Raw genomic sequence first — 27,853 nt, 5'->3', positions numbered from 1 at the left:
GTGGTTGAGACTCCACCTGCCGATGCAGCGGACACGGGTTCATGCCCTGGTCTGGGAAGATCCCACATGCCGCGGAGCGGCTAGGCCCGTGAGCCATGGCTGCTGAGCCTGCACGTCCGGAGCCTGTGCTCTGCAACGGGAGAGGCCACAACAGTGAGAGGCCCGTGTAATGCAAAAAAAAAAAAAAAAAAACTCTCCAGAAAGTGGGCATAAAGGGAACCTACCTCAACATAATAAAGGCCATATATGACAAACCCACAGCAAACATCATTCTCAATGGTGAAAAACTGAAAACATTTCCTCTAAGATCAGGAATAAGACAAGGACGTCCACTCTCACCACTATTATTCAACATAGTTTTGCAAGTCCTAGCCACAGCAATCAGAGAAGAAAAAGAAATAAAAGGAATACAAATTGGAAAAAAAGTAAAACTGTCACTCTTTGCAGATGACATGATACTATAGAGAATCCTAAAGATGCCACCAGAAAACTACTAGAGCTAATCAATGAATTTGGTAAAGTTGCAGGATACAAAATTAATGCACAGAAATCTCTTGCATTCCTATACACTAACGATGAAAAATCTGAAGGAGAAATTAAGAAAACACTCCCATTTACCACTGCAACAAAAAGAATAAAATACCTAGGAATAAACCTACCTAAGGAGACAAAAGACCTGTATGCAGAAAACTATAAGACACTGATGAAAGAAATTAAAGATGATACAAACAGATGGAGAGATATACCATGTTCTTGGATTGGAAGAATCAATATTGACTATACTACCCAAAGCAATCTACAGATTCAATGCAATCCCTATCCCTATCAAATTACCAATGGCATTTTTTTACAGAACTAGAACAAAAAATCTTAAAATTTGTATGGAGACACAAAAGACCCCGAATATCCAAAGCAGTCTTGAGGGAAAAAAAATGGAGCTGAAGGAATCAGACTCCCTGACTTCAGACTATACTACAAAGCTACAGTAATCAAGACAATATGGTACTGGCACAAAAACAGAAATATAGATCAATAGAACAGGATAGAAAGCCCAGAGATAAACCCACGCACCTATGGTCAACTAATCTATGACAAAGGAGGCAAGGATATACAATGGCGAAAAGACATTCTCTTCAATAAATGGTGCTGGGAAAACTGGAGAGCTACATGTAAAAGAATGAAATTAGAACACTCCCTAACACCATACACAAAAATAAACTCAAAATGGATTAAAGACCTAAATGTAAGACCGGACACTATAAAACTCTTAGAGGAAAACATAGGAAGCACACCCTTTGACATAAATCACAGCAAGACCTTTTTTGATCCACCTCCTAGAGTAATGGAAATAAAAACAAAAATAAACAAATAGGACCTACTGAAACTTAAAAGCTTTTACACAGCAAAGGAAAACATAAACAAGATGAAAAGACAACCCTCAGAATGGGAGAAAATATTTGCAAATGAACCAACGGACAATGGATTAATCTCTAAAATATATAAACAGCTCATGCAGCTCAATATTAAAAAAACAAACAACCCAATCAAAAAATGGGCAGAAGACCTAAACAGACATTTCTCCAAAGACATACAGATGGCCAAGAAGCACATGAAAAGCTGCTCAAAATCACTAATTATTAGAGAAATGCAAATCAAAACTACAATGAGGTATCACCTCACACCAGTTAGAATGGGCATCATCAGAATATCTACAAACAACAAATGCTGGAGAGGGTGTGGAGAAAAGGGAAACCTCTTGCACTGTTGGTGGGAATGTAAGTTGATACAGCCACTATGGAGAACAGTATGGAGGTTCCTTAAAAAACTAAAAGTAGAATTACCATATGACCCAGTAATCCCACTACTGGGCATATACCCAGAGAAAACCATAATTCAAAAAGACACATGCACCCCAATGTTCACTGCAGCACTATTTACAATAGCCAGGTCATGGAAGCAACCTAAATGCCCATCAACAGACGAATGGATAAAAAAGATGTGGTACTTATATACAATGGAATATTAGCCATAAAAAGGAACGAAACTGGGTCATTTGTAGAGACGTGGATGGATCTAGAGACTGTCATACAGACTGAAGTAAGTCAGAAAGAGAAAAACAAATATCGTATATTAATGCATATATGTGGAACCTGGAAAAATGGTACAGATGAACCGGTTTACAGGGCAGAAATAGAGACACAGATGTAGAGAACAAATGTATGGATACCAAGGGGGGAAAGTGGCGGGGGTGGTGGTGGTGGTGGTGTGATGAATTGGGAGATTGGGATTGACATATATACGCTAATATGTATAAAATGGATAAGTAATAAGAACCTGCTGTATAAAAAAATTAATTAAATAAAATTCAAAAAAAAAAAAAAAAAAAAGAAGGTCAAAGGGCCAGCTTTAAAGACATGGTGGGAGAGTGAATACAGGGCATGGAGGAAACAGGACTCCCTGGGAAATGACTGAAGGGACTTCCCCTGAAGCACGCCGTGAGTTTTGGGAGTAAGGCAAGTCGCCCAAAACTCACCTGAGAGGAGAAGCAACAGGCCAGCCCTGGAGGGAAGAAAGCAGCAGGAGAGGCTTCTCAATCCTTGAGGAAGCACCTCTGCCCTAGAAGTCTACATGCATCCAAACTGACATGGCCTCCCTGGAGCCCCTTTCCTGGAAGCTGGTAGAACAAGGCAGTGAACCAAAAAGAAGAAAACCCAGGATACAGGAAGCAAGAACCCCAACACTGGAGCCCTGCAGGAGACAAGCCCCTGAGAGGGCCTCACCCTTGAGGCCTCCAGAAGGGAGGTGCAGAAGGACAGACAGCCCAGCAGCACCAAGCTTGTGATAACTGCACTGAGAGGTGACTGAAGACAGAGGAAGACTCAGCCACAGGCACACAGAACTCTAGGCACATTTCTAAGAAAGCATGTTTTTCCCAGGGAGTGAAAACCATCACAGTCTGCCACTGTGTTTGGCTGTGAACATCTGTCCATGTGGCCCTAAACATTAGCGTTCATTACCCATTTACCCAGAAGCTGAAACACTGGTGGACAAGGGAGAGGCAGAGATAACAGCTGCGTTCCCAGAGAAAGTCAACAGATAATCAGAAACTCATCACCGTGATGACCCGTGTGTGCATTCGACTTAGAACCACGGACACCGGCCAGAAAAGAAAGCCCCGGCCAGAAAAGAAAGCCCCGAGTCAAGGGGAGGACACAGTGAGTCGGGACCACCGCAGTCTCCTGTAAGTTGTTATCAGTCCTTGACTTTTAAAATTTATGCACAAATATTAGTTTGATAAAAATCAAATGATAGGGACTTCCCTGGTGGCGCAGTAGTTAAGAATCTGCCTGCCAATGCAGGGGACACAGGTTTGAGCCCTGGTCTGGGAAGATCCCACATGCCGCGGAGCAACTAACAAGCCTGCGAGCCACAGCTACTGAAGCCTGCGCACCTAAAGCCCATGCTCTGCAACGAGAGAAGCCACTGCAATGAGAAGCCCACGCACCTCAAAGAAAAGTAGCCCCTAGAGAAAGCCTGTGTACAGCAATGAAGACCCAACACAGCCAAAACAAATAATTAAAATAAATAAATTTTTTTAAAAATCAAATGACAAAATGCACCTAAAGAGTGTGCCACTGACTCTGCCATAAAGAAATATTCAAGGAACATCAGCTATGAAGAAAGGCCTCCTTCGCCTTTCTATGCCTTCCCAACTCAGTCCACGCAGAGACAGGAAGCTCCGCTCCATCAGCAGTGCCCCCACCCACCTGCCCCAGCATTCTGCAGTTCTCCCAGGACCCCCTGGCCAGAGTGTGGTCAGAGGCACCGACCCGAGAGGGGCCATCGCACACCGCCCCCCACGGGACAGGCAGCTTCCCCGGGGCTCAGACAGCCGACGGGGGTCTTCTCTCGAGCCTGCCCCAGCACCCAGGTGGCTTCAGCTCGGAGTGAGGAAATGATGAGACACAGATGGTTTAGTCACCAACTGCAACCAGAGCAAACTACCTGTCCTTAACTCAGGGAGCCTGCTTCACCTCACTGCAGCTGGAAGCCTGTTTGCCAAACTACATCCCAGACTATGAGCCCTTCCTGTTCTCTTTCTCTTCACTTTCTTATCCGTTTAAGCTCTCCAATTTCTGCTTGCAAGATTTCTCAACCCTCGACGAATTAGATCAATGAAAGAACAACACCTAAAGACGCTACCGCTGCTCTTAAAGCATATGTCATTATTTGAGCTACAGAAGCTACCCAAGTATCATCATTTTCTCCATTCTGCGGGTTTGACCACAACAGAACCAGGATGCTGGAAAGACCTCTTGATCCATCCAGGCAGTGGCCTCTGGGCTCCAGGCCTTGGACCACTGTGGCTCCCCAGGTTCCAGCCCTGAGCGTGTCCCACTCACCACTGGGCAACCACGTGGTTAAGGACAGACTCTACCAACCCAAGAGCTTATTAAAATGCTTATCTCACGTGACTTTGTAAAATATTTCGGGGGAGGAAAGCTCTATCTTCCAGAGGTCTGCACTCGAGTCCCAGCAGTGAAAATCATACGGTATCTGGGAAGTGACTGAAGACAGTCCAGGACGGGGTGGAAAGGGATGGGTGAAACACTGGCCATGTGATGCTAACTCTCCAAGTAGCTGGGAGACCATACTTCCATTATCCCTACTTCTGTGAATGTTTGGAAAAGTCCATAACGGAACTTTTAACAAGATAGGAAATAAAAGTTATCTCAAGCACACAGGATGACTGTGCAGAGATGCCTGAAGGAGGCTCACTCCCAAGAGTGCCCTGCAGTAGGGCCCTCTGGGCCATCACACGGGGAGCAACCATGCACTCCGAGTCTCCCTCGGCCTAGAGAGCTTGGGCCTCAGAAAGTGGGAACTGATAAGTCTCACAAAACCTGTTCCCATAACCAGAGGTCGGTCCAGTCCCTCCCCACCCAGACAGAGCCAGACTATGTGGAAGAGTCCTATCCACCAGAAGACTTGCTGTGTCCAGTCTCATGTGAACCTGGGCCATGGGCACACAAGTCCCAGCCAGAGTCCCCCCAGGGGATGAACCTTGGCGGTGAGAAAGCCACCACTCAAACCTGAACTCAGAGTCTAATTCCACTTCAGAAACATGGGTCTGCGTGTGTGTTGGCATATTTAAAATACATACACATCAAGTCATATGCCCAAAGAAACAGGACTGGAGGAAAGAGATCAAAATGTCAGCAACAGCCATCTCTGAGCAGAGAGATCACAGAAAATACCCTCCTGTTTTGAAATCATCTGCAACAATATCTGAAGAGAATGAAGTACCGCACCCACCAGCCTGGAACACACTGACTGAAACAGGAGGTGGAGACGTGCTGGCGCTGCCGGGACTGGCTTCCCTGCACCCACATCCTCTCCCTCCGCTCCACCCACATGCCCCTTGGGGCCCCAACGAGGCACTCCTGCAGCTGATGCTCTTCCAGGTCTGCTCCCTGCTTCTCCCACAGGCAGCTGGACTTCTCTCCTCCAGAGGGTTGACACTCCACACACCCTGCACTTCGTCACATTGCACTCACCTCTCAGAAATTAGCACAGGATCAGGGCTCGCCTCCCTCACACGGTCACCCAATTCTGCAGCTTCCTTTCTGACAGATCTGTCCCTCCTAAGCCATCCCTTCCACTCCTACTGTCTCTGCACCCGGTGGATCAATCTGAGTGCGTATTAACAATTAACAAAGTGCTTGTTATGAAGTCAGCTTCCTTGACAACATTGGGTGTTGGCAAAGATGTCTAACAAGGGCAATTCCCCCACGTGGCTGGTGGGAATGTCAACTGGCATCACCTGGGAAAATCATTTTCCAGACGGTGCTGAAGCTGAAGGCCACCCCTGCACCTAGCCCTGGGGTCAGAGCCCAGAGGGCGAGTACTGTACTCACAGGAGACAGGACCCAAAGCGGCCCTGGTGCAGTGTTCACACAGCCAACAACTGGAACTAACCCCAATGTCTGTCAAACGCACAACAGGGCAGTACCGGGGGTGGGGGTGGGGGGCGCGGTCATGCAGTGGAATATCGGCATAAATAAGAACCTGCTACCTACGAGGACAAACGTCACACACGTGACTCTGAACGGAAGAGCCCAGACCCAGGGTTGCAAAGCTTGGGATTCCAGCGACAGGAAATTCTGGAACAAACGTCTCCATGGCCCGGAAGTCAGGAGAGTGGGGCAGGGGCTGCACCGGCAGCACAGGGTGCTGGGCCTGTTCAGGATGCAGTCTGGGCAGCTGGTGGGCATTTTCACGGTGACACGTGTCCTCGGGCCGCTCACTGCATGGGTGGGCTTTACTTTAATACAAAGAAACACTATGGGACCCTGGTGAGGGCCCTTGAGCCTGGCCCCAGAACCTGCCCCAGCCCCACCCTCGGGTTTGGACTCCAATGGTCTGGGGTCTGAATTCCAACCCTGAACCCCTGGCAGGGATTTCCCGCTGCACAGTCTCAGGCCTGAATCCTCCCTGGCATGACTCACAGCAACCCGATGGGTGTGAAGGGCCTGCGGTGGCCCAAAAGGGCCTCGCAGGGCAAAGCTGGCATTCTCTCCACTTTATATCAGGGGCTCCAGCCCACACCCAGCAGCCAGATCACTTCCTCACACTGCACCTCTGATGAGGATGGAAAGGAAGTTGGAAAGAGGGAGAGAACAGGAGACAGCGGGGATGGGAATGAGCCATTTCTGAAGCAACAAGCACTGCCCCCACACCCCCAGGAGCCTGCACTGGAAGGAGCAAGGGGTGCACAGGCTTCAGAGAGCAGAAGTCCCCACGCAGGGCCTTCTGCCCCTGCCCGCCTTGCCACCCCTCTCCTGGACTGGATGCCAAGTGGCTGGGCACAAAGGCTGACCTGCAGCCAGGCCACACCTCAGCCCTGGTCCCTACCCGCCCCCACCCCACCGCCTGAGTCCCAGGCAGAGCTGGAGGAAACCATGTCCAGGGGAGGAAGCCAGACAGCACCCAGCTGCTACTCGCCAAGCCTGAGCACAGAGCCATGTGAGAGAACCGGTGAACAGAGGGAGAGCACGCCAGAGCGCTCTGCTCTGTCCCTGCAACTCTGTATGTCTGAAAAAACGGTCTCGGAAAAAAAAGCTCAAAGTAAGGTCAAATGTCTCCTCCAAGGACTCACTGTCCCAAATAAGTTACTCCTCCTTGGATACTTAACTCATTCAATCAGGAACGGTTACTAACAGGCCCCGCCTAGGTTAGCAAGAGACTCCTTATTTTTGGCCACTGCAGCTTGAGGGATCTTAGTTCCCAGACCAGGGATTGAACCTGTGCCCTCAGCAGGGAAAGCTCAGAGTCATAACCACTGGACCGCCAGAGAAGTCCCAAGAGATACCTTATTAAAGTGGAGGGGAACATCCCTCCCTCACGGGGTTGTGGTTTCGAGATAATTATGCCTGGGCTCCTAACGCATCCTCCTCTGTCTCCGGGATCAGGTACTCATTCGCTTATCTGTTAAACAGAACCATCTAGTAACACCCTGAACTCCCCTGTCTTTAGATGAATGTCTCAATCAAAAAAAAAAAAAGGCTCAGCATTGCTTTCCACAACGCTCCCTGCAATTACCCTGCATCCCTCACCTAAGACAAGGCACCATGCTAGGAGCTCACTGGGATGCAGAAGTGTACGACCAGGTCCTGCACTCAACAAACTTATAATACTGTTGGCAAGGCAAAAAAATAATAATGAGTGTAAAAAGATCAAAAAGGAGTTCATCTGTTCAGTTCATGCCAGGATGCATCCAACAAGGGCTCTACAAACTCAAGAGGAATTAGGGACCACTGTGGGCTGAGCCATCAGGGTCATGAGGAGGGAATGAGGCCAAGACCAGACCTCTGACAGGGCAGAGAAAGAACGACAGAGGGCAAGCCAGCCGTGTCTGCAGCCAGAGGGCCTGACGTGCAGCAGGAGTGTCTGGCTGGGGCTCTCCCACCAGCACAGAGGGAGGGTCAGCTGGAAAGGTAATTTCAGATGGAAAGCAGAATGCTGCTTAGCAGGGGTGGAAAGAACGGCTGTGCTGGCACCTGGCCCAGGCGACGGAGGACACCCACCGTGACACAAAGCACATGGCGACTTTCCACCTTATGGCAGCTGCCTGTGACCACGGCTCACCTCCTCCTCATCTGTAGACAGGGTCTACCTTTCCTTCAAAAGATTTCTGATTATGAAAGAAATACATGTTTACTGTTAACAAGCGACACACATACATATATATAATAAAAATTACAAAGAAAATTAAAATCACTCAGATAACCAGCCAAAGATGTCTATTTAACGAACTCAGCCTGTACCCCATGTTCCACGGCTCCTGAGGATGCCAGTTTGCCAGCATCCCTGCATGCGCGGTGCTATGACTTTCTCCAACTCTGAGGTGAGGGCCCATCAGGTTGGCTCACCGTCACTCTTGGAGAGGCAGGAATCAACTCTGATTCAGAAACTCTTGTAGTGTCCCTGCCACGAGGGGTTCAGACTGCGGGAAACAAGTGTTCAAACAATTCAGATGCAAACCGGTAACAGAGCATGGGTAAAGAGAGGGGCATGGTGGGTGGCTAGGTGTCCTGGGAGGGCGAGTGGGATAGGACTGCAAACGCTCAGCCACGGGAAGGACAGGTCTCTCAGGCAGGGGAACAAGCAGGAGGCAGGGCGACCAGGTCAAGAACGGGGCTCCTGTGAGGATCTGGGGCAGCCTGGCATGGTGGGGGCAGCAGGCAGGTGCAGACCCTGGAGGAGGGATCCTGGCTCAGGGCTGAATCCACAGGCTGCCATGCACACATTCTGGGCATCAAAGTGACTGGAGAAAGAGGATGGAGTCCATGAAGCAAGAGTTGACAACTTGAAGCTGAGTGGTGAACGCACAGGCATGGGGTCTTTAAACTACTCGGTCCTATGATCCATATTGAATTTTTTAAAATCCAGCAGAATTCCTTTAGAAATCGACCCTCTAGGTACATAACCAATATCACTGCCCTGAGGAATGCTTTTCAGGGGCAGGTACCCCTTGCCCTTCATGACCAGGTCAGGAAGATAATCATGTGGTCATGGTCCTTCCCACCCACCATGGGTCCTGGACCAGCCATAGCCACAAGGTCAGGAATGGCAGTAACAGCTGGAAGACTTCTGACCAGGAATGGATGTAAGGGATGCAGCTGGTAGGGGGGTAGGGTCACCTATGAAAGGATGCTGGTGTGGCTGGGGACTGGCTGCAGCCTGTGCAGAGGCCAAAGATCAGCCGGGGCTTGCGGTGCTGTGCCAGCAGTGTTGTGCCAACTGCAGCAGAGGGGCCTGCCACCCTTTGGGGCCCAGTGACCCATGGGGAGTTGCTAAAACTGCCAACAGGATGCCTACTGGCAGCAGCTCCTCCAATGGGCTCTCTCAGTGCACATGGCTTGGGTTAACTTCCAGGGCCATCTCCCCGCTTCCCCAAAAGAGGTGTGACCACTCTTTCAGGTGAAAAAGTGGTTTGCCTCGCCAGTCCTGCTACGGTTCAGCAAGCACTCCTCTGTGACACGCATCCATGCCTCAGTTTCCTCACCCTACATGGGAGTAACAAGTGCGCCCGCCCACTCTCAGGGCCAGCACAAAGACAGTGGGTGAGCCAACACAACAACTCCTGCAGCAGGATGCACAGCACACCCCCACGTTTCAGCTGCTGTTGTCGCTGCTGTTGAGAAAACCCTGGATGACGGAGGGCTCCCATCCCCTCATGTCACTGTCACTCCTGGCCTGGGGCAGTAGAGACAAGGGTCAGGACTCTGAAGTCAGTGTCTCACCAATCACTTTCTAGTTTCTTCGCTGGGACTTGTGGTGACCAGACAGGGCCCCTGGCCTCAGGGCACAGACATTCTGGAGCTGGGCTGTACACGGACATCAGCCCAGTCACGTGGATGACAACTGAGCGATGAAGAAAGCAGTGGGCTCAGCAGCTTCCCCGCTGGAGAACAAGGGCCAGAGTCACACCAGGGAGGCACAGGGCTGTTCGGAGGCCTGCGTGGGCTAAGCCACAGAAAAGGGTCGGCCAAGACTCAGTGGCTTCTGCCCGTGGGAGGGACCACAAGCCACAGGCAGGATCCGGACATGCAAGTTTCAGGACACTCCCTGTCCTTCTGAAGACCTCTCCAGACCCTTGGAAGTTGCTGTTTCGTTGTCTGTTCTCTTCTGCTTTTTTGCTTTGTTTTATTTTGTTTCTGGCTAAATAGCACTCGACTTTCTCCTTCTGGTCTAGGCTGAAATTTCCACACCTCCTAGGTTCCTGACCTGGAGCTCACACCTCCCTAGGGGTCCTTGGCAGAAGAGGCAGCTGATCGGTCCGCCCTCACTCTGCTCCACACTCCCTCAGCCCTTTGTGGCCCCTGACTGGAACCCTGATCAGGGCTGCCCTCCCCAACTGTGTCCTCCCCTTACAATCTGTTCAGCCCACCAGACATTTACTCCACGCCTTAAGATGCAATCTGCTGTACTGAGGGGTGGGAGGTACAAAAGTCTCAAGACTAAGATGGGAAGAGATGATCAAGGTGGTCCTTTTATGTATTCACCGTTCGCCAACCCCATGGCATACGAGGCGCTGCTCACTTCTCACACACACATGTTCTCCGGGAGCTGACAAACCAGACACGCGTGCTCAACACTAACCCAACAACCCAGGAGGCAGGCCCAAGGCCCACAATGACCAGCTCAGGGGCTCTAAGGGGGGCTGCTCCTGTGGTCCTGCAGGGAAAGTGGATGTTCCACAAAAAGCCCATCTGAACCCACCAAGAGTTTCACAACTACCCTCCCCAGAGGCTCCCGTGTCATCAATCCCCTAACCAGACTCAAAGGTTCCACCTTCACTCCACAAGGCTCCTTCTCCTGCCAGGGCCGGGGGAGGGGGCGTCAGGGGACACATCACTGAGTCCCGAGCCCTCTGCTAGAGAGTGAGTGGAGGTCTCTTCCTTTTCCCTCCCACCACCCCTGTGAGACAGACTGGACTCCTGCCTTCGCATGGATGAGGGAGATGACCCAGAAAGGTGACGTATGCAAGGTCACTCAGCTCACACGTGGAGAAAGTAGGTGTTCCCAAGCTTCACAATGGATGCTGGCGCAGGTAATGAAGGCCACTGTCATTGAGAAGGTGGCACACACAACACCCAGGAAAATATCTACTCTTGCACTCTTCAGCAAGTGGTTTATACGCCAGGTGCCATGTTTCATAGGATTGGAGTCTTACAGGAAACTCAAAGGGGCTGAGATACAAGATATCAGGGGGTGACCCACTTTAGGCAGGGTGGGCAGAAAAAGATCTTGAGTATTTAATATTTAAGCAGACATGTCAATGAGGAAAAGGAACTAGTCATGAATACAGTGAGGGGAAGTCTACCCATTGTGGAATATCTTAAATACTCGATAACAAATTGTTTAAAGGGAGAGAACAAAGAAAGAATTTGGAATGCTCAAGAAGCTGAAAGACCAGAGAGGGTGGAACGGGGTGGGGGTATGAGAGCAGGTGGCTAGGCCAGGCTGGGGTGGGGGTGGGGGGGACATCTGGAGCTCTGTTCGGACTCTGAGGACAGTCACTGATGGGTTGTCAGCAAGCAGGGCAGTGATCAGTGAGTGGAGGCAGAAGTTCAGGGAGGCCCAGAGGAGGCAGAGGCAGTGCAGGGCTAAGAAGAGGCTGCACTAGAGTCCCTTCAAGGGCCCTCCTAACCAGCCCCAACTCCAAACTGCTTTTCCTCAGTGGAAGCCAGGAGCCGTTTATTCAGCCTATTCTCTCGGGAGCTACTCAAGAGTGAGGTGAGGACAGGGAGCCCCCTCCCACTGAAACTTCCCAGGTCTTCACTTGGCTTCCCTCATTCAACTGTAAATTACCTCGGTTCAAAACATTTCCCAAGGGACGCCCCTGGAAGTCTAGTGGTTAAGACTCCGTGCTTCCAATGCAGGGGGGCACGGGTTTGATCCCTGGTCTGGGAACTAAGATCCCCCACATGCCATGTGGTGCGGCCAAAAAAAAAAAAAAATTTCCCAAGTCGGCCAACTTTAAACAACAGCATAAACACTGGAGAAAGTCAGAATTAACACGTCAGGTATCCTGACCTTCTTTTTTAATGCTGTGAACACAATAAATCAAGGCACCAAGAATCACAGCTTTCAAAGTGAAACCTGGAGAGAAGACAGACAAATCTGAGAACTGAGAACACCCACATGATGTCAGGCAGAAAGCCTCTGAAACTGCTCATCCCAGTGGTGGCAGGCGGAAGGGCTCCCTAAAGTGCCCAGGCCTTAACCCCAGGAACACGCCAACAGTAGATGCAGAAGGGCCTTTCCAGATGTAATTAAGGTTATAGACTTGAAAGTAGGGACATCATCCTGGATTATCCAGGTGGGCTCAATCTAATCTGAGCCTTTAGTAGAGAATTATTTTCTCTGGTTGAAGGCAGAGAAATGGGGCAGAAGAGCCCACCCTTGCTGGAGGGGGCCACATAGAAAGTGTGACAGAGAATGGAGGCAGCCTCTGGGAACAAAGACTGACCTTGGAAAGGCTAACAGCCAGTTAGGAACGATTTCGCCTCAGTCTTCCAACGCCATGGAACTCAATTTAGCCAACAACCTGAATTAGCTTGAAAGCAAATTCTACCCCAGAGCCTCCAGGAAGAAATGCACCTGCCAATATCTTGATTTCGGCCCTGTAAGAGCCCGAGAAGATTCAGCTGAGCCCACTTAGACCTCTGATCTACAGAACGTGTCAGATAATACACCTGTGTTGTTTTTAAGCAACACAGTTTGTTGGCAGCAACAGAAGAGTAATAGCAGCAATCTGGAAAAAAAAAAAAACCCAGTTTCTCTAGAAGCAGAAGGAGGCTGAATCAAGAAGTACTCAGTCGGTCCTCTTCAATGGCCCCCCCCCAGCCCTCTGACACTCCCCCAGCTGCCCCATTTCCTTTGGCGGCAACTCATTCTTCCCCTCCTTAAATTCCGGGCTCCCTCAAAGAGGACTCTCTGCCCTGGGGGCCTTTCTTACAAGAGCCCTTAAGTAGGTCAATCCTCAAGATTTCATCGATTGGTAACTCCAACATTCACTGATTCTGCAATATCAGCACATCTGTCCCCAGACAATTCCACCACAGGGCCCGGAGCTTAGCTCTCCAGTCCCCACTGCCTGCACTGGACTGAGAGCTTCCCTGCCTTCCGCCCCACTTCCTTCCTTGCACACTGCTGCACCCCACCCCCTCCATCCAGTTAGTCATCAAGGACCATCTGCGCTCGCTCTCTGCTTTCTCTGGAATCATCTTCTTTCAGTTTCTACCATTGCCTAATGCAGGCCTTTAGAATCTCTTGCCTGACTAGGTCATTCCACAACCATTTTACGGAGCGATGTGACACACACTGCTCTAGCAGGGGGAATACAGGCATGAAGAACGACAGGTCCCCAGACCCCAACAGCTCAAAACTCTCATAATGGGCCTCACTGGCCTCTCTCCTCTGTTCTTGATCCATCTTCGGGGACTCAGGGGATCTTCCCAACTCTGGCATCTCACCACCTCAAAGCAGGCCCCATGACAAATAGAGGCTCATCTCCCCAGCACAGCACTCCCACAGCTAACGGGTTAGCCCCCGCTGGCCCTCCTTGCACGATCATCTCCTCAAACCCCAGAACTCAGCCTAGCACGAGATCCTCCACGCGGTGGGCACTCACGCTCCCCACTCCTCAGCTTGCAGTGATGGCCCTTCACACTCCTACTTATCATTCTGGGACTCAGTTTATTCGCCGCCTACTCCCCAACTGCTCAACCAAACCGTCAATTCCAGTAGGAGAAAGCCTGCCCTGTAACTGCGCCTTGGCGGCGGCGCGTCCCCCAAGGTCAGGGGCTGATCCCCGCCAGCACAGCCCGCCGGTCCGGCAAGCCCGGTAGAAGACAGTAAACCAACAAGCAGCCGGTGCGGAGGAGCGGAAGCTCCGCGCGCGAAGCCCAGGGCGCCCGGCAGCCCCTGCATCGATGGTCTCAGCAGCTGAGACTGAAGAGGAGGCACCAACCCCAGCTCTTCACTCCCACTCCCGACCGAAGGTCGCTTCCTGACAGCCTCTTCCTGCCACCCTCCGGCGAAGTCCACGGGGGGAAGGGGGGTCACCCGTAGATTCTCGCCCCCACCGCCCCTTCTGCCCACCCCCTCCGCCCTCGCCCCGAGGCGCTTTCTCCGAGGAGGAATCGCAAAGCGCCCAGACCTGCAGAAGCCGCCACTGGCGGCCCCGGCCTCCTCCGTCCGCAGTGGGACGCAGAGCTGGGGAAAGGTTGCCTCCCAAGCACACAAATGACGAATGAGAAAGCTCAGGACGATGACTCAGAAGCCGGGGCTCGCCGGCTGGCAGAGTTCGGCCCAGGAACGCTAACCCGCGACCGCGGCGGCCGAGAGCGGAGGGGACAGAGGGGAGGGCCACGCCCCGGTACCCCGCGATCCGGCGCCCTGAATCCCCCGGTCCGGCCGCGCCTCCCCCTCCGCGAGGAGGGCTGAGAGGAAGGATGAGGAAGGGAAGGCTGAGGGGAAGGCCGGGGGTCGCGCCGCCGCCGCCTCGGCCCCTACTCACATTTGGCTGACCAGCTTCTGCCGGAAGGCGGCGCTCCGCCAGTCGGTCTCCTGCCCCGAAACGTCCATGCCGGTGCCCCGCTCCCACCGCCTGAGCCCCGCTCGGCAGCCGCCGCCTCAACCGCAGCGCCAGGCCCAAACCCGGAAGCCGTCGGCTGCGTCTCGGCCGCGCCGGAAGCGGAACGGGGATTGTGGGAACTGGGGCGCGAGCGGGGGCCTGTGGGAAATGGAGTCCGCGGGCGCCCGGGAGCCCCACCCCCGCCGCGCTCCCAGCCGCCCGAGGCTGACGGCGGCTGCACCTCGTCGAGTGCCTAGCCTGTGGCCCTACTGTGGGCTGGCCCTGCAAGTCCAGGGGATCCACACCCGTCGGGGAGGCCGCGCGCGGCCGCCCGCTACCTGAGCGGATGCCGTGGAGAGATTATCAGAGATATTTATCAGCCACCTGCTGTGCCCCTGCTGTGCCCGCACGATGCGGGCCCTACTTCCCTGAGGCTGCCTTCCAGCGCCGCATCCCAAGAGAGACCAGACGATGCTTCTCTCCGTTAGACTTTTGGAATCTCATATCCCACCAATGGCTATATTTTGTAGGGGTTGGAGATGTGAGGAACCCAAACCACACTGTTAATTTTTAGACACAGGCTTTCCTGTTTGGCCCAACAGGAGAACACCTTCCAGATGCTCGCTGACAGCGCACAAACTTGCTGAGTGGAGGAGGCAGGGGAGTTGGAGGCAGGCGGGAATGGACAGGGGTTAAAGCCTGAGGATACTTTTAGGAGGATAAAAGTTCTGCCAGACTGAACCTATGCGGCCTTTCTGTGGCCCTGCGGAGGGAAGGCAGGTGACAAAAATCCTAAGCCCAACTTAGGTCCCCAAGTGCTAAATAGACAGTCACCAAGATGGGCCTCACAGAAAGTGAACTGGCACCTACTGACGCCTAATAAGTGCCTGGCCCAGGAGGGGCTGTGTCCACCCCGTGTCCCTGAGCCCCAGGCAGGAGTAGGGGAAGGGATTGGGAGAGGAGGGAGTGAGCAGTTTCCCCAAAGGGACCCGTCTTGCCCTCAGGTTTCAGGTTTTGCATTGATAGGAGAGCTGTTCACAGCTTCAAACTTTTTTGCTCTCATTCTTTCTAAAATAATTTTTTAAAATTCTGTCCTGGGAATTCCCTGGCTGTCCAGTGGTTGGGACTACGTGCTTTCACTGCCAGGGCCTGGGTTCTATCCCTGGTCGGGGAACTAGAATCCTACAAGCCACGTGGCCACCAAAAAAAAAAAAAAAAAAATCTGTCCCTAGGGTAATCAACTTGTCCTGGTTTGCCCAGGACTCTCCTGGGTTTAGCTCCGAAAGTCCGTGTCTTGACGACCCCCAGGCTGACCAGAATGGTTCATCACCTTGTCTCTATCCCTCTTGCACATTTAAAAAAACTGAGATCTAATGCACATACCATATAATTCACCCTTTTAAAATGTACAATTCAGTGTTTTCTGCTATATTCACATATTCATAAGGCTGTGCAACCATCACCACTGTCATGAACATTCTTCCACTGTCATGAACATTTTTAAGTTGACCTATAAATGTTTCTCTGTGAATCACTGGAAAGGTGTAACTGCGCTGTGTCCTATATTGTATTTGGACTTCAGATGCATTTTGTTATTTAAATCCTCAGCCCTGCAGATTCCATTTACCAATTTATGGAAAACTTTGGTCTTATAACTCCATTGGCAAAGCCAGTCCTCACTGTCAAATCCTAAGACCCTTGGGGCTTTTGGAAGAAGAGGATAGACATCACATCCAACTCCAGTGAGCTTGTTAATGGGGACCCCAGGACATCTCTCCCTATTCTGCATGCTGGTTCTTTTCTTTCTTTCTTTCTTTTTTTTTCTTTTTTTTGGTTGCGCGGGGTCTTAGTTGTGGCAGGCAGGCTCCTTTGTTGCAGCTCCAGGGCTCTTTATTTGTAACATGCGAACTCCTAGTTGTAGCATGCATGTGGGACCTAGTTCCCTGACCAGGGATCGAACCCAGGTCCCCTGCATTGGGAGCACGGAGTCTTATCCACTGCGCCACCAGGGAAGTCCCTGCACTCTGGTTCTAGGAAGGTGGAGAGAGCATGGCACATAGATTCACAGACAGAGGCCCTGTTAGGATATGATTTCTTTTATGTTATGATTCCTACTCATCGTGTATGAAACCTATAGGATTTAAGGTACGTTAAGCTAAGTTTAGTAGTTCAAAATGGAGTCACAGTGGCCAATGTGAATTTCCATATTAGTTGTTTTGAAACATCACTAAAGAACTGGGAGTGTCTGTGATAAACTGAGAGTGTTACTTTAGATAAGACAGCTGTTGGGCAATGTATGTCACTGAAACAGAAGGAGCAACTGATAAAGGTGAGATCCCCTCCCCTGGGCATAACCGTTGCTCCTTAAAAAGAGACCACCAAGCTGAGTAACTCAGAGTGTTCCAGATGGAGGCTGCCAGAGAGCTACTTCCCACTCTGCTTATCCAGAGACCCATTGCTGGACTGGAGACCCTGCTTGTGCAGAGACACCTCCTTCCTGACTTCTCCTCAGAGTGGTTTGTGACCCTCTTTTCCCTAATTCAGCTAACCCGTGTCGTGTGCTAATCGTGTGCAATAAACTGAGTGATTCATGAATTAAATATTGGCTACGGATATTGTATGTCTCCAATCCAGTGATTCTTTCCTGTCCTTACTGTTGGGCCCTGAGACAAACAGGTCCAGGATGTTGTCAAGAATTTGTCATCGGGATAAACTTAAGTGCTACCCCCTTTGGTGTTTGCTCCAGCCTTCTATTTCTACTCATCCCTTCCTCTGGGGCCCAGAGGTGGTGATACCTTGGTTAGAGTTTGGATGGGGACTAGGGATCACCATCCCTAGGGAAAGAGAGGTAGAGACAGCTACAGACCTCTTGGCTTTGGGGGAAGAGGGAGGCCACAGGAAGGTCGATCCTGAAATGGACCTGCATGGTTTAGACCCTGGGGAGGAAATGATGGAGTAAGCTGAAGCTGGCCAGAGGTGTGACTGTATCCCACACCACTTGGGGTGGGCTCCTGGCTGGGCTAAATCTCTGTTCTGCTGGTTCCTGAGGCTACCTTGCCATAGCTGGACCCTGTCACTGGCCACACATTTGGTGGACACCATCCTGGGCCCTGCAGGAAGCACAAGCTGGAAGCTTTGCAGGTGGAGGAATATTCCCCCTAGAGAGCCTTGTACACCCTCTCAGAGGCTCTGGCTCTCTCCTTCCAGCCTCACATAGGGACCCCTCTGATACCCCTCCTCACTTTGGTGCTCAGTCCCTGGAAGGTGCTGACCTGCCCCTCTTGAAACCGCACACCTCAGATGGAATTTGAACCCAGCCAAAACTCAGATTGGGACTCAAACCCACTGTCTTTTAATTGATATCGCACACCTGGTCTCAGGATTTATCAAAGCTCAGGTTCCTTATGTGTCAGTGCAGAAGGAATTCAGCAAGAGGCAAAGTGATAGGTGAGAAGTGGATTTATTTAGAGAGATACACATTCCATAGGCAGAATGTGGTCCATCTCAAAAGGTGAGGGCAGACCCAAAATATGCAGTGGTTAGCTTTTATGGGCTGGGTAATTTCAAAGGCTAATGAATAGGAGGATTATTCCAACTATCTTGAAGAAGGGGCAGAGGTTTCCAGGAAGTTGGCTTTTTATGGTCAGCCTCGGAACTGTCATGGCGCCTGTGGGTGTGTCATTTAAATGCTAATGTATTACAATGAGCGTATAATGCGGCTCAAGGTCCACTGGAAGTGAATCTTCCACCATCTTAGACCTCATCGGTTCTAACCAGTTTTTGTCCTGTCCTCAATGGCTATGTCATTTTTTTTTAAAGGTTGTGCCCTGCCCGCTTCCCTCCTGTTTCACTATCATCCCAGCACCTGCTAGATGTAACCCCTCTTCTGTGTTTGGCCTGGAGCCTGCAATCATTTATGAGTGTGGTGTTGGGAGGCAGTTATTGCTTCTAAAAGCAACACACAGTAGAAACTTTAGAAAGGACCAAACATTATAAATCCCATCACTGAGGCAGCCAATGTTCATATTTAGGTAAATTTCCCCCCTACCCCACCATTAGTTTAAAAAATAAAACAAGTCATGAGCTGGATGCCATCTGGATCCTGTATTTAAACCTACATCATAGCAGAAGCATTGTCTCAAGTATTAACAACTCTTTATTAACCAGAATTTTAATTATAATTTAGAGTATAGAACTACATCATGGGCAAATCTATATACAGACAACTGTAATGGGTGTAAAATACACACAATTTTAACTGCAAGATCATATGCCAAGGGCTTCCCTGGTGGCACAGTTGTTAAGAATCCACCTGTCAATGCAGGGGACATGGGTTCGAACCCTGGTCCGGGAAGATCCCGCATGCCATGGAGCAACTAAGCCTGTGCACCACAGCTACTGAGCCTGTGCTCTACAGCCCACGAGCCACAACTGCTGAAGCCCGGGCACCTGGAGCCCGAGGAGAAGCCCGTGCACCGCAACAAAGAGTAGCCCCCGCTCACTGCAACTAGAGAAAGCCCACGCGCAGCAACGAAGACCCAAAGCAGCCAAAAATAAACAAATAAAATAAATAAATTAAAAAGAAGAAAAAAGATCATATGCCAATCTGAAATAGGAGGGAAGGGGGCAGGGCACAGCCTTTAAAAGAATGACATAGGGGGCTTCCCTGGTGGTGCAGTGGTTGAGAGTCTGCCTGCCAATGCAGGGGACGCGGATTCGTGCCCCGGTCCAGCAGGATCCCGCATACCGTGGAGGAGCTGGGCCCGTGAGCCATGGCCGCTGAGCCTGCGCGTCCGGGGGGGAAAAAAAAAGAATGACATAGCCATTGAGGACAGGACAAAAACTGGTTGGAACCAATGAGGCCCAAGATGGTGGAAGATTTGACTTCCAGTGGACCTTGAGCCGAATTATACTCTCATTGTAATACATTAGCATCTAAATGACACACCCAGAGGCACCTTGACAGCTCTGAGGCGGACCTTCAAAGGCCACAAAGTGGGCTGTTGCCCACTTCCTGGAAATCTCCGCCCCTTCTTCAAGATAGCTGGTATAATCCTCCCACTCCTTAGTCTATGAAATTACCCAGCCCATAAAAACTAACCACCCAGGGGCTTCCCTGGTGGCACAATGGTTGAGAATCCACCTGCCAATGCAGGAGACACGGGTTCAAGCCCTGGTCCTGGAAGATCCCACATGTCGCGGAGCAACTAAGCCCGTGCGCCACAACTACTGAGCCTGTGCTCTAGAGCCTGTGAGCCACAACTACTGAGCCCACATGCCACAGCTACTGAAGCCCGCGCACCTAGAGCCCGTGCGTGCTCCGCAATGAGAAGCCACCACAGTGAGAAGCCCGCGCACTGCAATGAAGAGTAGCCCCCGCTAGAGAAGCCCCACAACTAGAGAAAGCCCGTGTGCAGCAGCGAAGACCCAACACAGCCAAAAATAAGATAAATAAATTTATTAAAAAATAAAACTAACCACCCCATATTTCAGGGCCTTTCACCTTCTGAGATGGCCCACACTCTGCCTGTGGAGTATGTATCGCTCTAAATAAATCCACTTCTTGCCTATCACTTTTTGTCTCTCACTGAATTCTTTCTGTGATAAGACATAAAGAACCTGAGCTTCCAAAAAAAAGGCTTGGGGGCGGGGCGGGGCGGGGTGGCGCCAGACTTCCCTGGTGGTCCAATGGTTAAGGCTCCATTCTTCCACTGCAGGGGCAAGGGTTCGATCCCTGGTCCCTGGTCAGGGAACTAAGATCTCACAAGCTGTGCTGCATGGCCAAAAAAAAAAAAAGAGTCATTGCTACATCACAGCCCTAGATTATCTGCTGCAGGTCATCCCACAGGACCGATGCAGCCCGGTTTATTTATGGACAGATGTTGCAGGAGAAGGGGGTGTGAGAGGATGGTCATGTCCCAGGAATCGGGCGAGTCCCTGGGACTGGCCGCCAAGTGAGGGTGCTTGGCTTCGTGAGGGAAAGAATTCAGGAGTGAGCCACAGTAAAGTGAAAGCGAGTTTATTTAGAGAGGTATATATTCCATAGACAGAATGCATCCCTCTCAGAAAGTGAGAGTGGCTCCGGGATGTGGGAGTGGTTAGTTTTTAGGGCTGGGTAATTTCAAAGGCTAAGCAGGAGGATTATTTCAATTCTTTTGGGGAAGGGGCGGGGATTTCCAGGAATTAGACCACTGCCCACTTTTTGGCCTTTTATGGTCGGCCTGGGAGCTGTCCTGGCTCTGGTGGCTGTTTCAGTTAGCTAATGTATTATATTGAGCATATAATGAGGCTCAAAGTTCACTGGAAGACACACTTTCCACTGTTTTGGACCTAGTTGGTTCTAACCAGTTTATATCCTCGATGGCTGTGTCATTCTTTTAAAGGTTGTGCCCTGCCCCCTTCCCTACTGTCTCACATCCACTTTGGTTCTGCTTTTTCACAATTGAAGATATGCCACAGTGAGTATCCTCCACTACGCTGTCTCACTTCCATCTGGAGTATTTCTCCAATGTAGATACCCAGAAGTGGCATTGTTGGCTTGCAGAGAGCCACTGTACATTTATTTAAATGTTAATAGCTACTACCAATTGTTCTAGGTATCAGTTATCTAGTGCGGCTGCATAAGAAATTACACCACAGCCAAGTAGCTTAAAACAACAATAATAAACATTCATTATCTTCCACCCTTTCTGTGGGGAATTCAGGAGAGGTTGAGCCGGGTGCTGGCTCAGTCTCTCTTGAGGTTCCAGGCAGATGTTGGACTCCTTCCAAGGACCACAGTCCTCTGACGGCCTGGCTGGGGTGGAGGACCTGCTCCCAAGGCAGCTTGCTCCTAGCTGGCAAGGTGGTACTGATTTTGACAGAGGTCTCAGGTCCATGCAGGCCTCTCCTCAGGGCTGCTTGAGTGTCTTCATGACATGGTGGCTCATGGCCCGCAGACAGAGCAAGACACAGGTGCAATGCCTTTTATAGTCACACACGTTTCCTTCTGTCTCATTCTGTCCCTTAGAACCAGTCACTAAGTCCAGTCCGCATTCAAGGGGAGGAAGGAAGATTGGGTTTTACCTTTTGGAGGGAGGAGAGTCAAAGATTTTGCAAGCATGTTTGTTTTTTTTTTTTGAGGTACACGGGCTTCTCACTGTTGTGGTTTCTCCCGTTGTGGAGCACAGGCTCCGGACACGCAGGCTCAGCGGCCATGGCTCATGGGCCCAGCCGCTCCGCGGCATGTGGGATCTTCCCGGACCGGGGCACGAACCCATGTCCCCTGCATTGGCAGGCGGACTCTCAACCACTGCGCCACCAGGGAAGCCCTGCAGGCATGTTTTTAAACCACTACTAAGCTCCAAATTGGCTGTTCCAACTTACATTTCCATCAGCAATGTATGTACTTTCCCACCCTCACCAACTGCTGCTTCATCTCCCCCTACTTTATATTTTGCCATGTTGATGTTGACAAAGACTCTCCTTGAGCAAACTTTAGTCAGCTCCTTTGAGTGCTCTTGACTAGACCTCCGCTGTGGCACCTGTCCCGTTCTCGGCCTGCTTAGCCCAGCCTAGGCAAACCATTCTGCCCAATCAGTTCAGGGAGAATCCCCCTCACCCCTGAAATCTGATCAAGTTCCTCATCCCCAACTCTGGATAACCCCATTGGGCCAGTGTAGTAAGAATCCCCCACCCTTGACGTCTCAAGTTAATAATTTTTTTGGGGGGGCCCACCACACAGCATGCAGGATCTTAGTTCCCGGACCACGGATCGAACCTGTGCCCTCTGCAGTGGAAGCGCGGAGTCTTAACCACTGGACCGCCAGGGAAGTCCCTCATGTTAGTAAGTTTACATCCAACGACCCCCTCAGCCTGCTCCTTTGCTTTACATCCCCAGCTATCTTTGCTGTATCCAGAGTTGAGCCTGAGCTCTCCCCTACTGACAACCCCTGATTGCAATAGTCTTCCCGAATAGTCTTTCTTACGTTTTTTTTTTTTTTTTTTAAATGCTTGGCTTTTTATTTATTTATTTATTTATTTATTTATTTATTTATTTATTTTCAGCTGTGTTGGGTCTTCATTTCTGTGCGACGGCTTTCTCTAGTTGTGGCAAGAGGGGGCCACTCTTCATCGCGGTGCATGGGCCTCTCACTATCGCAGTCTCTCTTTTTGCGGAGCACAGGCTCCAGACGCACAGGCTCAGTAGTTGTGGCTCACGGACCCAGTTGCTCCACGGCATGTGGGATCTTCCCAGACCAGGGCTCGAACCCGTGTCCCCTGCATTAGCAGGCAGATTCTCAACCACTGCGCCACCAGGGAAGCCCCTTACGGTTTTAACAAATGTCAGAATAATATTTTCTTTAACAGTGTAGGAAAATGTGGTGTAGCATTTGCATTTCCTGAGTATTAATGTGAATGAACTCTACTTCCTTTGTTTACACCCTCTGGGACTTCCTCTTCTGTGAGTTTGCAGTAAAGATCCTTTACCATTTTTCTGGCTGGTTGCCTTTCTAATTATTGATTTTTAAAAGTTCTTTATTTAAAAAAAATCCCTTATACATTTTGAATAATAATCTTTTCTAGGTTATGTTGCAAATACATTCATTGATATATGTTGTCATTTGCATTTTTTTACTTTCACTGATACTCATGATTCTCTCAGGTATTAAGTTATGTATTTGTCCCTCCTTTTATTTTTATTTTTTTGGCAGTGCCACACAGCACGTGGGATCTTAGTTGCCCAACCAGGAACTGAGCCCGTGACCCCCGAATTGGAAGTGTCGAATCTTAACCACTGGACCACCAGGGAAGTCCCTGTTTTTGTCCTCTTTTGAGTGTTAACTGTTCATGTTCATTTCCATTTAATTAATGGAATCAATATCGTTTATTGTTTTGTATGAAAAAAAACTTTTATTTTTTGGCTGCGCCATGCAGCTTGTGGGATCTTAGTTCCCCAACCAGGGACTAAACCCTGGCCCTGGCAGTGAAAGCGCCAAGTCCTAACCACTGGACGGCCAGGCAGTTCCCTTTATGGAATTTTTATATACCATTTGCCACTTGCTGCCAATTTCCTCAATTGTTTTTTGTTTGTTTAGGATGGCTGTGATCAAACTGTTGTGCCAGCAAATGCATTGGTCTTTCCTTTAAGATGTTTCCGTTGTGTTGAGACTTCAAATCTTCCTTTATCTATACCAGCCCTTTTATTTTTTTAAATAAATTTATTTATTTATTTTAAACAACAGTGTTCCACTTTTTAAAAAATTAATTAATTAATTAATTTATTTATTTTTGGCTGTGTTGGGTCTTTGTTGCTGCACCCGGGCTTTCTCTAGTTGCAGTGAGTGGGGCTACTCTTTTTTTTTTTTAATTCTTTTTAAGAAATTAATTAATTAATTAATTATTTTTGGCTGCGTTGGGTCTTCATTTCTGTGCCTGGGTTATCTCTAGTTGCGGTGAGTGGGGGCTACTCTTTGTTGCGGTGCGTGGGCTTCTCACTGGGGTGGCTTCTCTTGTTGCGGAGCACGGGCTCTAGGCGTGCGGGCTTCAGTAGTTGTGGCTCACAGGCTCTAGAGCACAGGCTCAGTTGTTGTGGCGCACGGTCTTAGTTGCTCTGTGGCATGTGGGATCTTCCTGGACCAGGGACTGAACCCGTGTCCCCTGCATTGGCAGGCGGATTCTTAAATACTGTGCCACCAGGGAAGTCCCTACATTAGCCCTTTAACCAGTCTCTCTGCTTCTGATTTCTCTCTACTCCAATTCCCTCAACTTGTACTTACTTAGCACCTACTGAGCACCAGGCCAGCCCTGTTCTCTGTGCAGTGCAGGAATACAGACATGAAGGAGCAGATAAAGCTTGTACCCTTAGGGAATGGAGGATTTGCTAGGAAGCAAACACATCCCTGGCAGGACACCCCACTTCTGAGGCCTCCCCTACCTTGCCACTCCTCTCCTTGTGAACGTTACTGTAGGGGAACCACAGACTTGATCCAGGTGGATTTTGAGATGATGGTCCCTCCAGCTTAGAGAAAACGGGCATGTCCTCTCCCCTGAGTCCTGGCCAGTGGCCCCCTTGCTCCTGATCTCCTCCCCTCACTCATCCTCATGCTCCCCACCTGCCAGCTCCTCTCTCCTACCCTGGAGGTGTCCTCCTGCAGTCTCTCCCCTCACACTGTCGTCCCATCTGTCCTCTAAGAGGTTGGGCCTCTGAAGCCTGTCTTCCTGTCCTCACCTCTTTTCACACCTTAGTCACTGCAGGCTGGCTTCTGCCACCCCGAGGAAAGGCCTCCCCTACCCCTGGCCCCATTGGGCCTTTGAGATGACTCCTCCCCTGTCCCCTTTGGGTGCCCCAGAACACCACTGTGCTCTGCACTCAGCCCACCCTCCTTTTCCCCACACCTGTTCTGACTCGGTGTATCACCTCCAGAAGTGCATGACTCCCCCAGAAAGGCCCTCAGCTGGACATCTGCAGCCTCCTTACTGTCCTGGGGCCATGGTGGGTCTTGTCTTTCCCTAAACCTGCTCCTGCTCCAGGCTCCTTGTGATAAGGATAGCCCCACTGTCCACCGCCACGTCTTGGGCTCACCCCTCTTCACCCATCACTCCCCGGTACTAGGGAACCTGCCTCCCTCCCCAAGTTTCCAGCTAGCACTGTCCTTTGACCCCACTCCCTGTCCACCTGAGGCCACAGCTTCCCTGATGCCCCCTCCAGTCCAGTCTCTGCAACAGGTGCTGGCATCTGCCGCCCAGGCTGAAGGCTGAAGGCTGAAGGCTGCCTTCAGGGCCACATCCATCTCTGGAGGTCCGGGTCTGGTCTCTTAACTTTCCTTCAGGCTCAGGAACTCCTGGCAGCCTGCCAACTACTCGCTTGGCTGCATCTGTCCATTCCTCTGCTAACACTGTCCCCTTCCTGGAATGCTTTCCCGCTCCCCAAAAGTCCTCATCTGTTACACAGCTGGAAGGTTACCACCTCTGTAAAGCCCTCCTGGAAGCGCTCTCCCATTGGGAACCTCCGCTCCTCGGGTGGCCCTGTCTCCGAGTCCTCTTTGGAGCCACACGCAGCTGTCTACGCTCAGCCAGGACAGTGCTTCTCTTTCACTTACTTTCTCCCTCTTCCACGTTCGCTCACCGTTCTTTTTAACCTCGAGCCATCCCCAGCCACATGCTCCTCCACAGCTCCCCACCCTCCGGACGCGGCCATCACCCATGAGCCTCGGAGGATGGGGTCCTCTGGGGGTGAGGCGGAGAAAAATGAACGCAAGAGCCGCCGGTTGTAGTGGTGGGACCCGGCTGCGGGCTGGGGAGCGGATTTACTCCACAACCTCGATAAACAGGAAAACACCTGTTCACACTGGCGGTGTTTTATGTCCCTGCCAGCATCCAGCAGGGGGCGGGCGACTCAGGGGACCCCGAGGAAGGGACCGAGGGGAGGAAAGAGGAAATGGATTTACAGTGCCCCACCCTCGCCAGAACGCATTCCTCCACGGCCTCCTTCCCGTCCTCATTCTTTTTGCGTTCTGCCGCGCCCGGCGCAGGGGTCGGGAAGCTAGTGGAGACTCGGCCTCCAGGCAGTATAGCCTCCGCCCGGGCCCCGCCCTCCGCTCCGCCCCCACCTCCGCCCCCACCTCCGCCGGGCCCACGCCCTCTGCCCCGCCCCTGCCAGGTCCACGCCCTCCTCTCCGCCCCGCCTCGCCTCCGCCCGCGTTCGTCCGGCGCCTGCGCAGTGAGGCCACGTGATGCCCGAGGCCCCGCCTCGCGCGCCCCGCCCCGCCTCCACGAGTGCGGCCTCAGCGTGCGGCGGCGCTAGGTGAGCTGCAAGCGCGGGCCGGCGGGGATCTCGGCGCGGGGCCGGGGCCGGGCTCGGGCCGGGCGCGCGGGGCGCGAGCGCGGGAAGACGCGGGCGGGGGCGCGGGCCGGGCGCGGACGGGGCCGGGGTGGGGGCGGCGGCCTGAGGCCAGCCGGCGGCCTGACGTGGCGGGGGCGGCGGGCGGGACCCTCGGGCGCGGTGGGGTCGGAGCTGAGGGGCCGCGGGGACGCCGGCGTCCGGGCCTCGGGTGGGCCTGTCGCCCCCGCGGGTCCGCGCGCGTCCTTCGGAGCCGCGGCCCCTGTGCTGCGCCGGCGGCCCTGCAACAGGCGGCCGGTCGGGCGCAGTCCCCCTGGCGCGACCTTGGACCCCGGCATGCCAGCCTCGGCCCCTCAACCGGCCCAGGTTCGGCTCCCGCTTGCTGCACGGACGGACCTGGACGGCCCCCGACAGCCCCGGCGGCCGCGCTGTCAGTGCGACGCCTCGGCCCGGAGCGCCGGCCAATGGTCTGCCCACTCCCACCCCGGCTCCGAGCCCAGCGCCTTCCGCCCGGGCTCGTCCCTACCCCGCTCCGGCCTCCGCGCCGCGATGGTCCAGAACGCATCCCATCCGCACCCGACGCGGGCCGTCCCCTGGGAAGTGGGACTCCCTTTCCCTTTGTTGCAGACCTTGCTTCGTGCTGCCAGGGACTGGGCTTCGTGGAGGGCAGACGCTGGGGCCCTGCAGAGGACTGAGGGTGCCTACTCAGTAAATTGTGTTGAGTTGAACATTGTTCAGAGATGCTTCCGACTCTGTCATCCATGAATTCATGAAAATTCATTTTACGTCCTTCAGTTTGTATCTACTTGGGACATAAAACCTCCTTCCTGCTTCCTCCAAAGCTCTGAACTGAAAAGCACTGAACGTAGGGCCTTGCTTGCCGTGACTAGAATCGGGGACGTTATGGGGCCGAGGGTAGTTAATCTAGGGAAGGGCTTCATCATAGAGGAACCTGGGTAAAATGAATAGGAGGTCGAGAGTGCCAGAGAGTGAGCCCCCAAGAACATATTTTATTTCAGAAAAACAGGCATCGGAAGGGAATCGCAAAAGATGTGCAGCATTCCACTTAATATTTTATTCTTTGAAATTTTATGAATTAGCAAAACGAAGTTACACTGTGAAATGGTGTTTTTCATCTAAGTCAGCAAAGATTAAAAAAAAACAACGCTATTGGTGTGCTAGACAGTGGTTGCAGTCCGGTTCTCATACTTTGCCGGTGGAGAATAAATTGGTACAACCTCTACGGAAGGCAATTTGGCAATATCTATTGAAATGGCAACTGCACATTCAAATTAAGATGATCTAGCAGTTCTATATCTAGTAAATGTTCCTCATTTAACTGCTACATATATGGCAGATCTCAGTGACTTTCAGTGCAAAACTGT

General features: G+C 51.5%; 1 protein-coding gene across 4 annotated transcripts in view; it reads right to left on the bottom strand.

Moving 5' to 3' along the window:
* MED15 (mediator complex subunit 15) overlaps positions 1-14,710 on the bottom strand; it is a 61,372-nt gene extending 46,662 nt beyond the window's left edge. For 3 of the 4 annotated variants that reach the window (XM_065889358.1, XM_065889359.1, XM_065889360.1), the window contains exon 1: positions 14,591-14,658. In XM_065889358.1, coding sequence (XP_065745430.1) covers positions 14,591-14,658 — 68 coding nt within the window. Of the gene's footprint in view, positions 1-14,590 lie in introns of all 4 variants that reach the window. The other variant, XM_065889361.1, reaches the window with a different exon arrangement.
* Between the last annotated feature and the right edge of the window lie 13,143 nt (positions 14,711-27,853).

Source organism: Phocoena phocoena, chromosome 13, assembly GCF_963924675.1.
Source record: "Phocoena phocoena chromosome 13, mPhoPho1.1, whole genome shotgun sequence".
Taxonomy (NCBI): Eukaryota; Metazoa; Chordata; class Mammalia; order Artiodactyla; family Phocoenidae; genus Phocoena; species Phocoena phocoena.
This window is presented reverse-complemented; position numbering and strand designations above follow the sequence as displayed.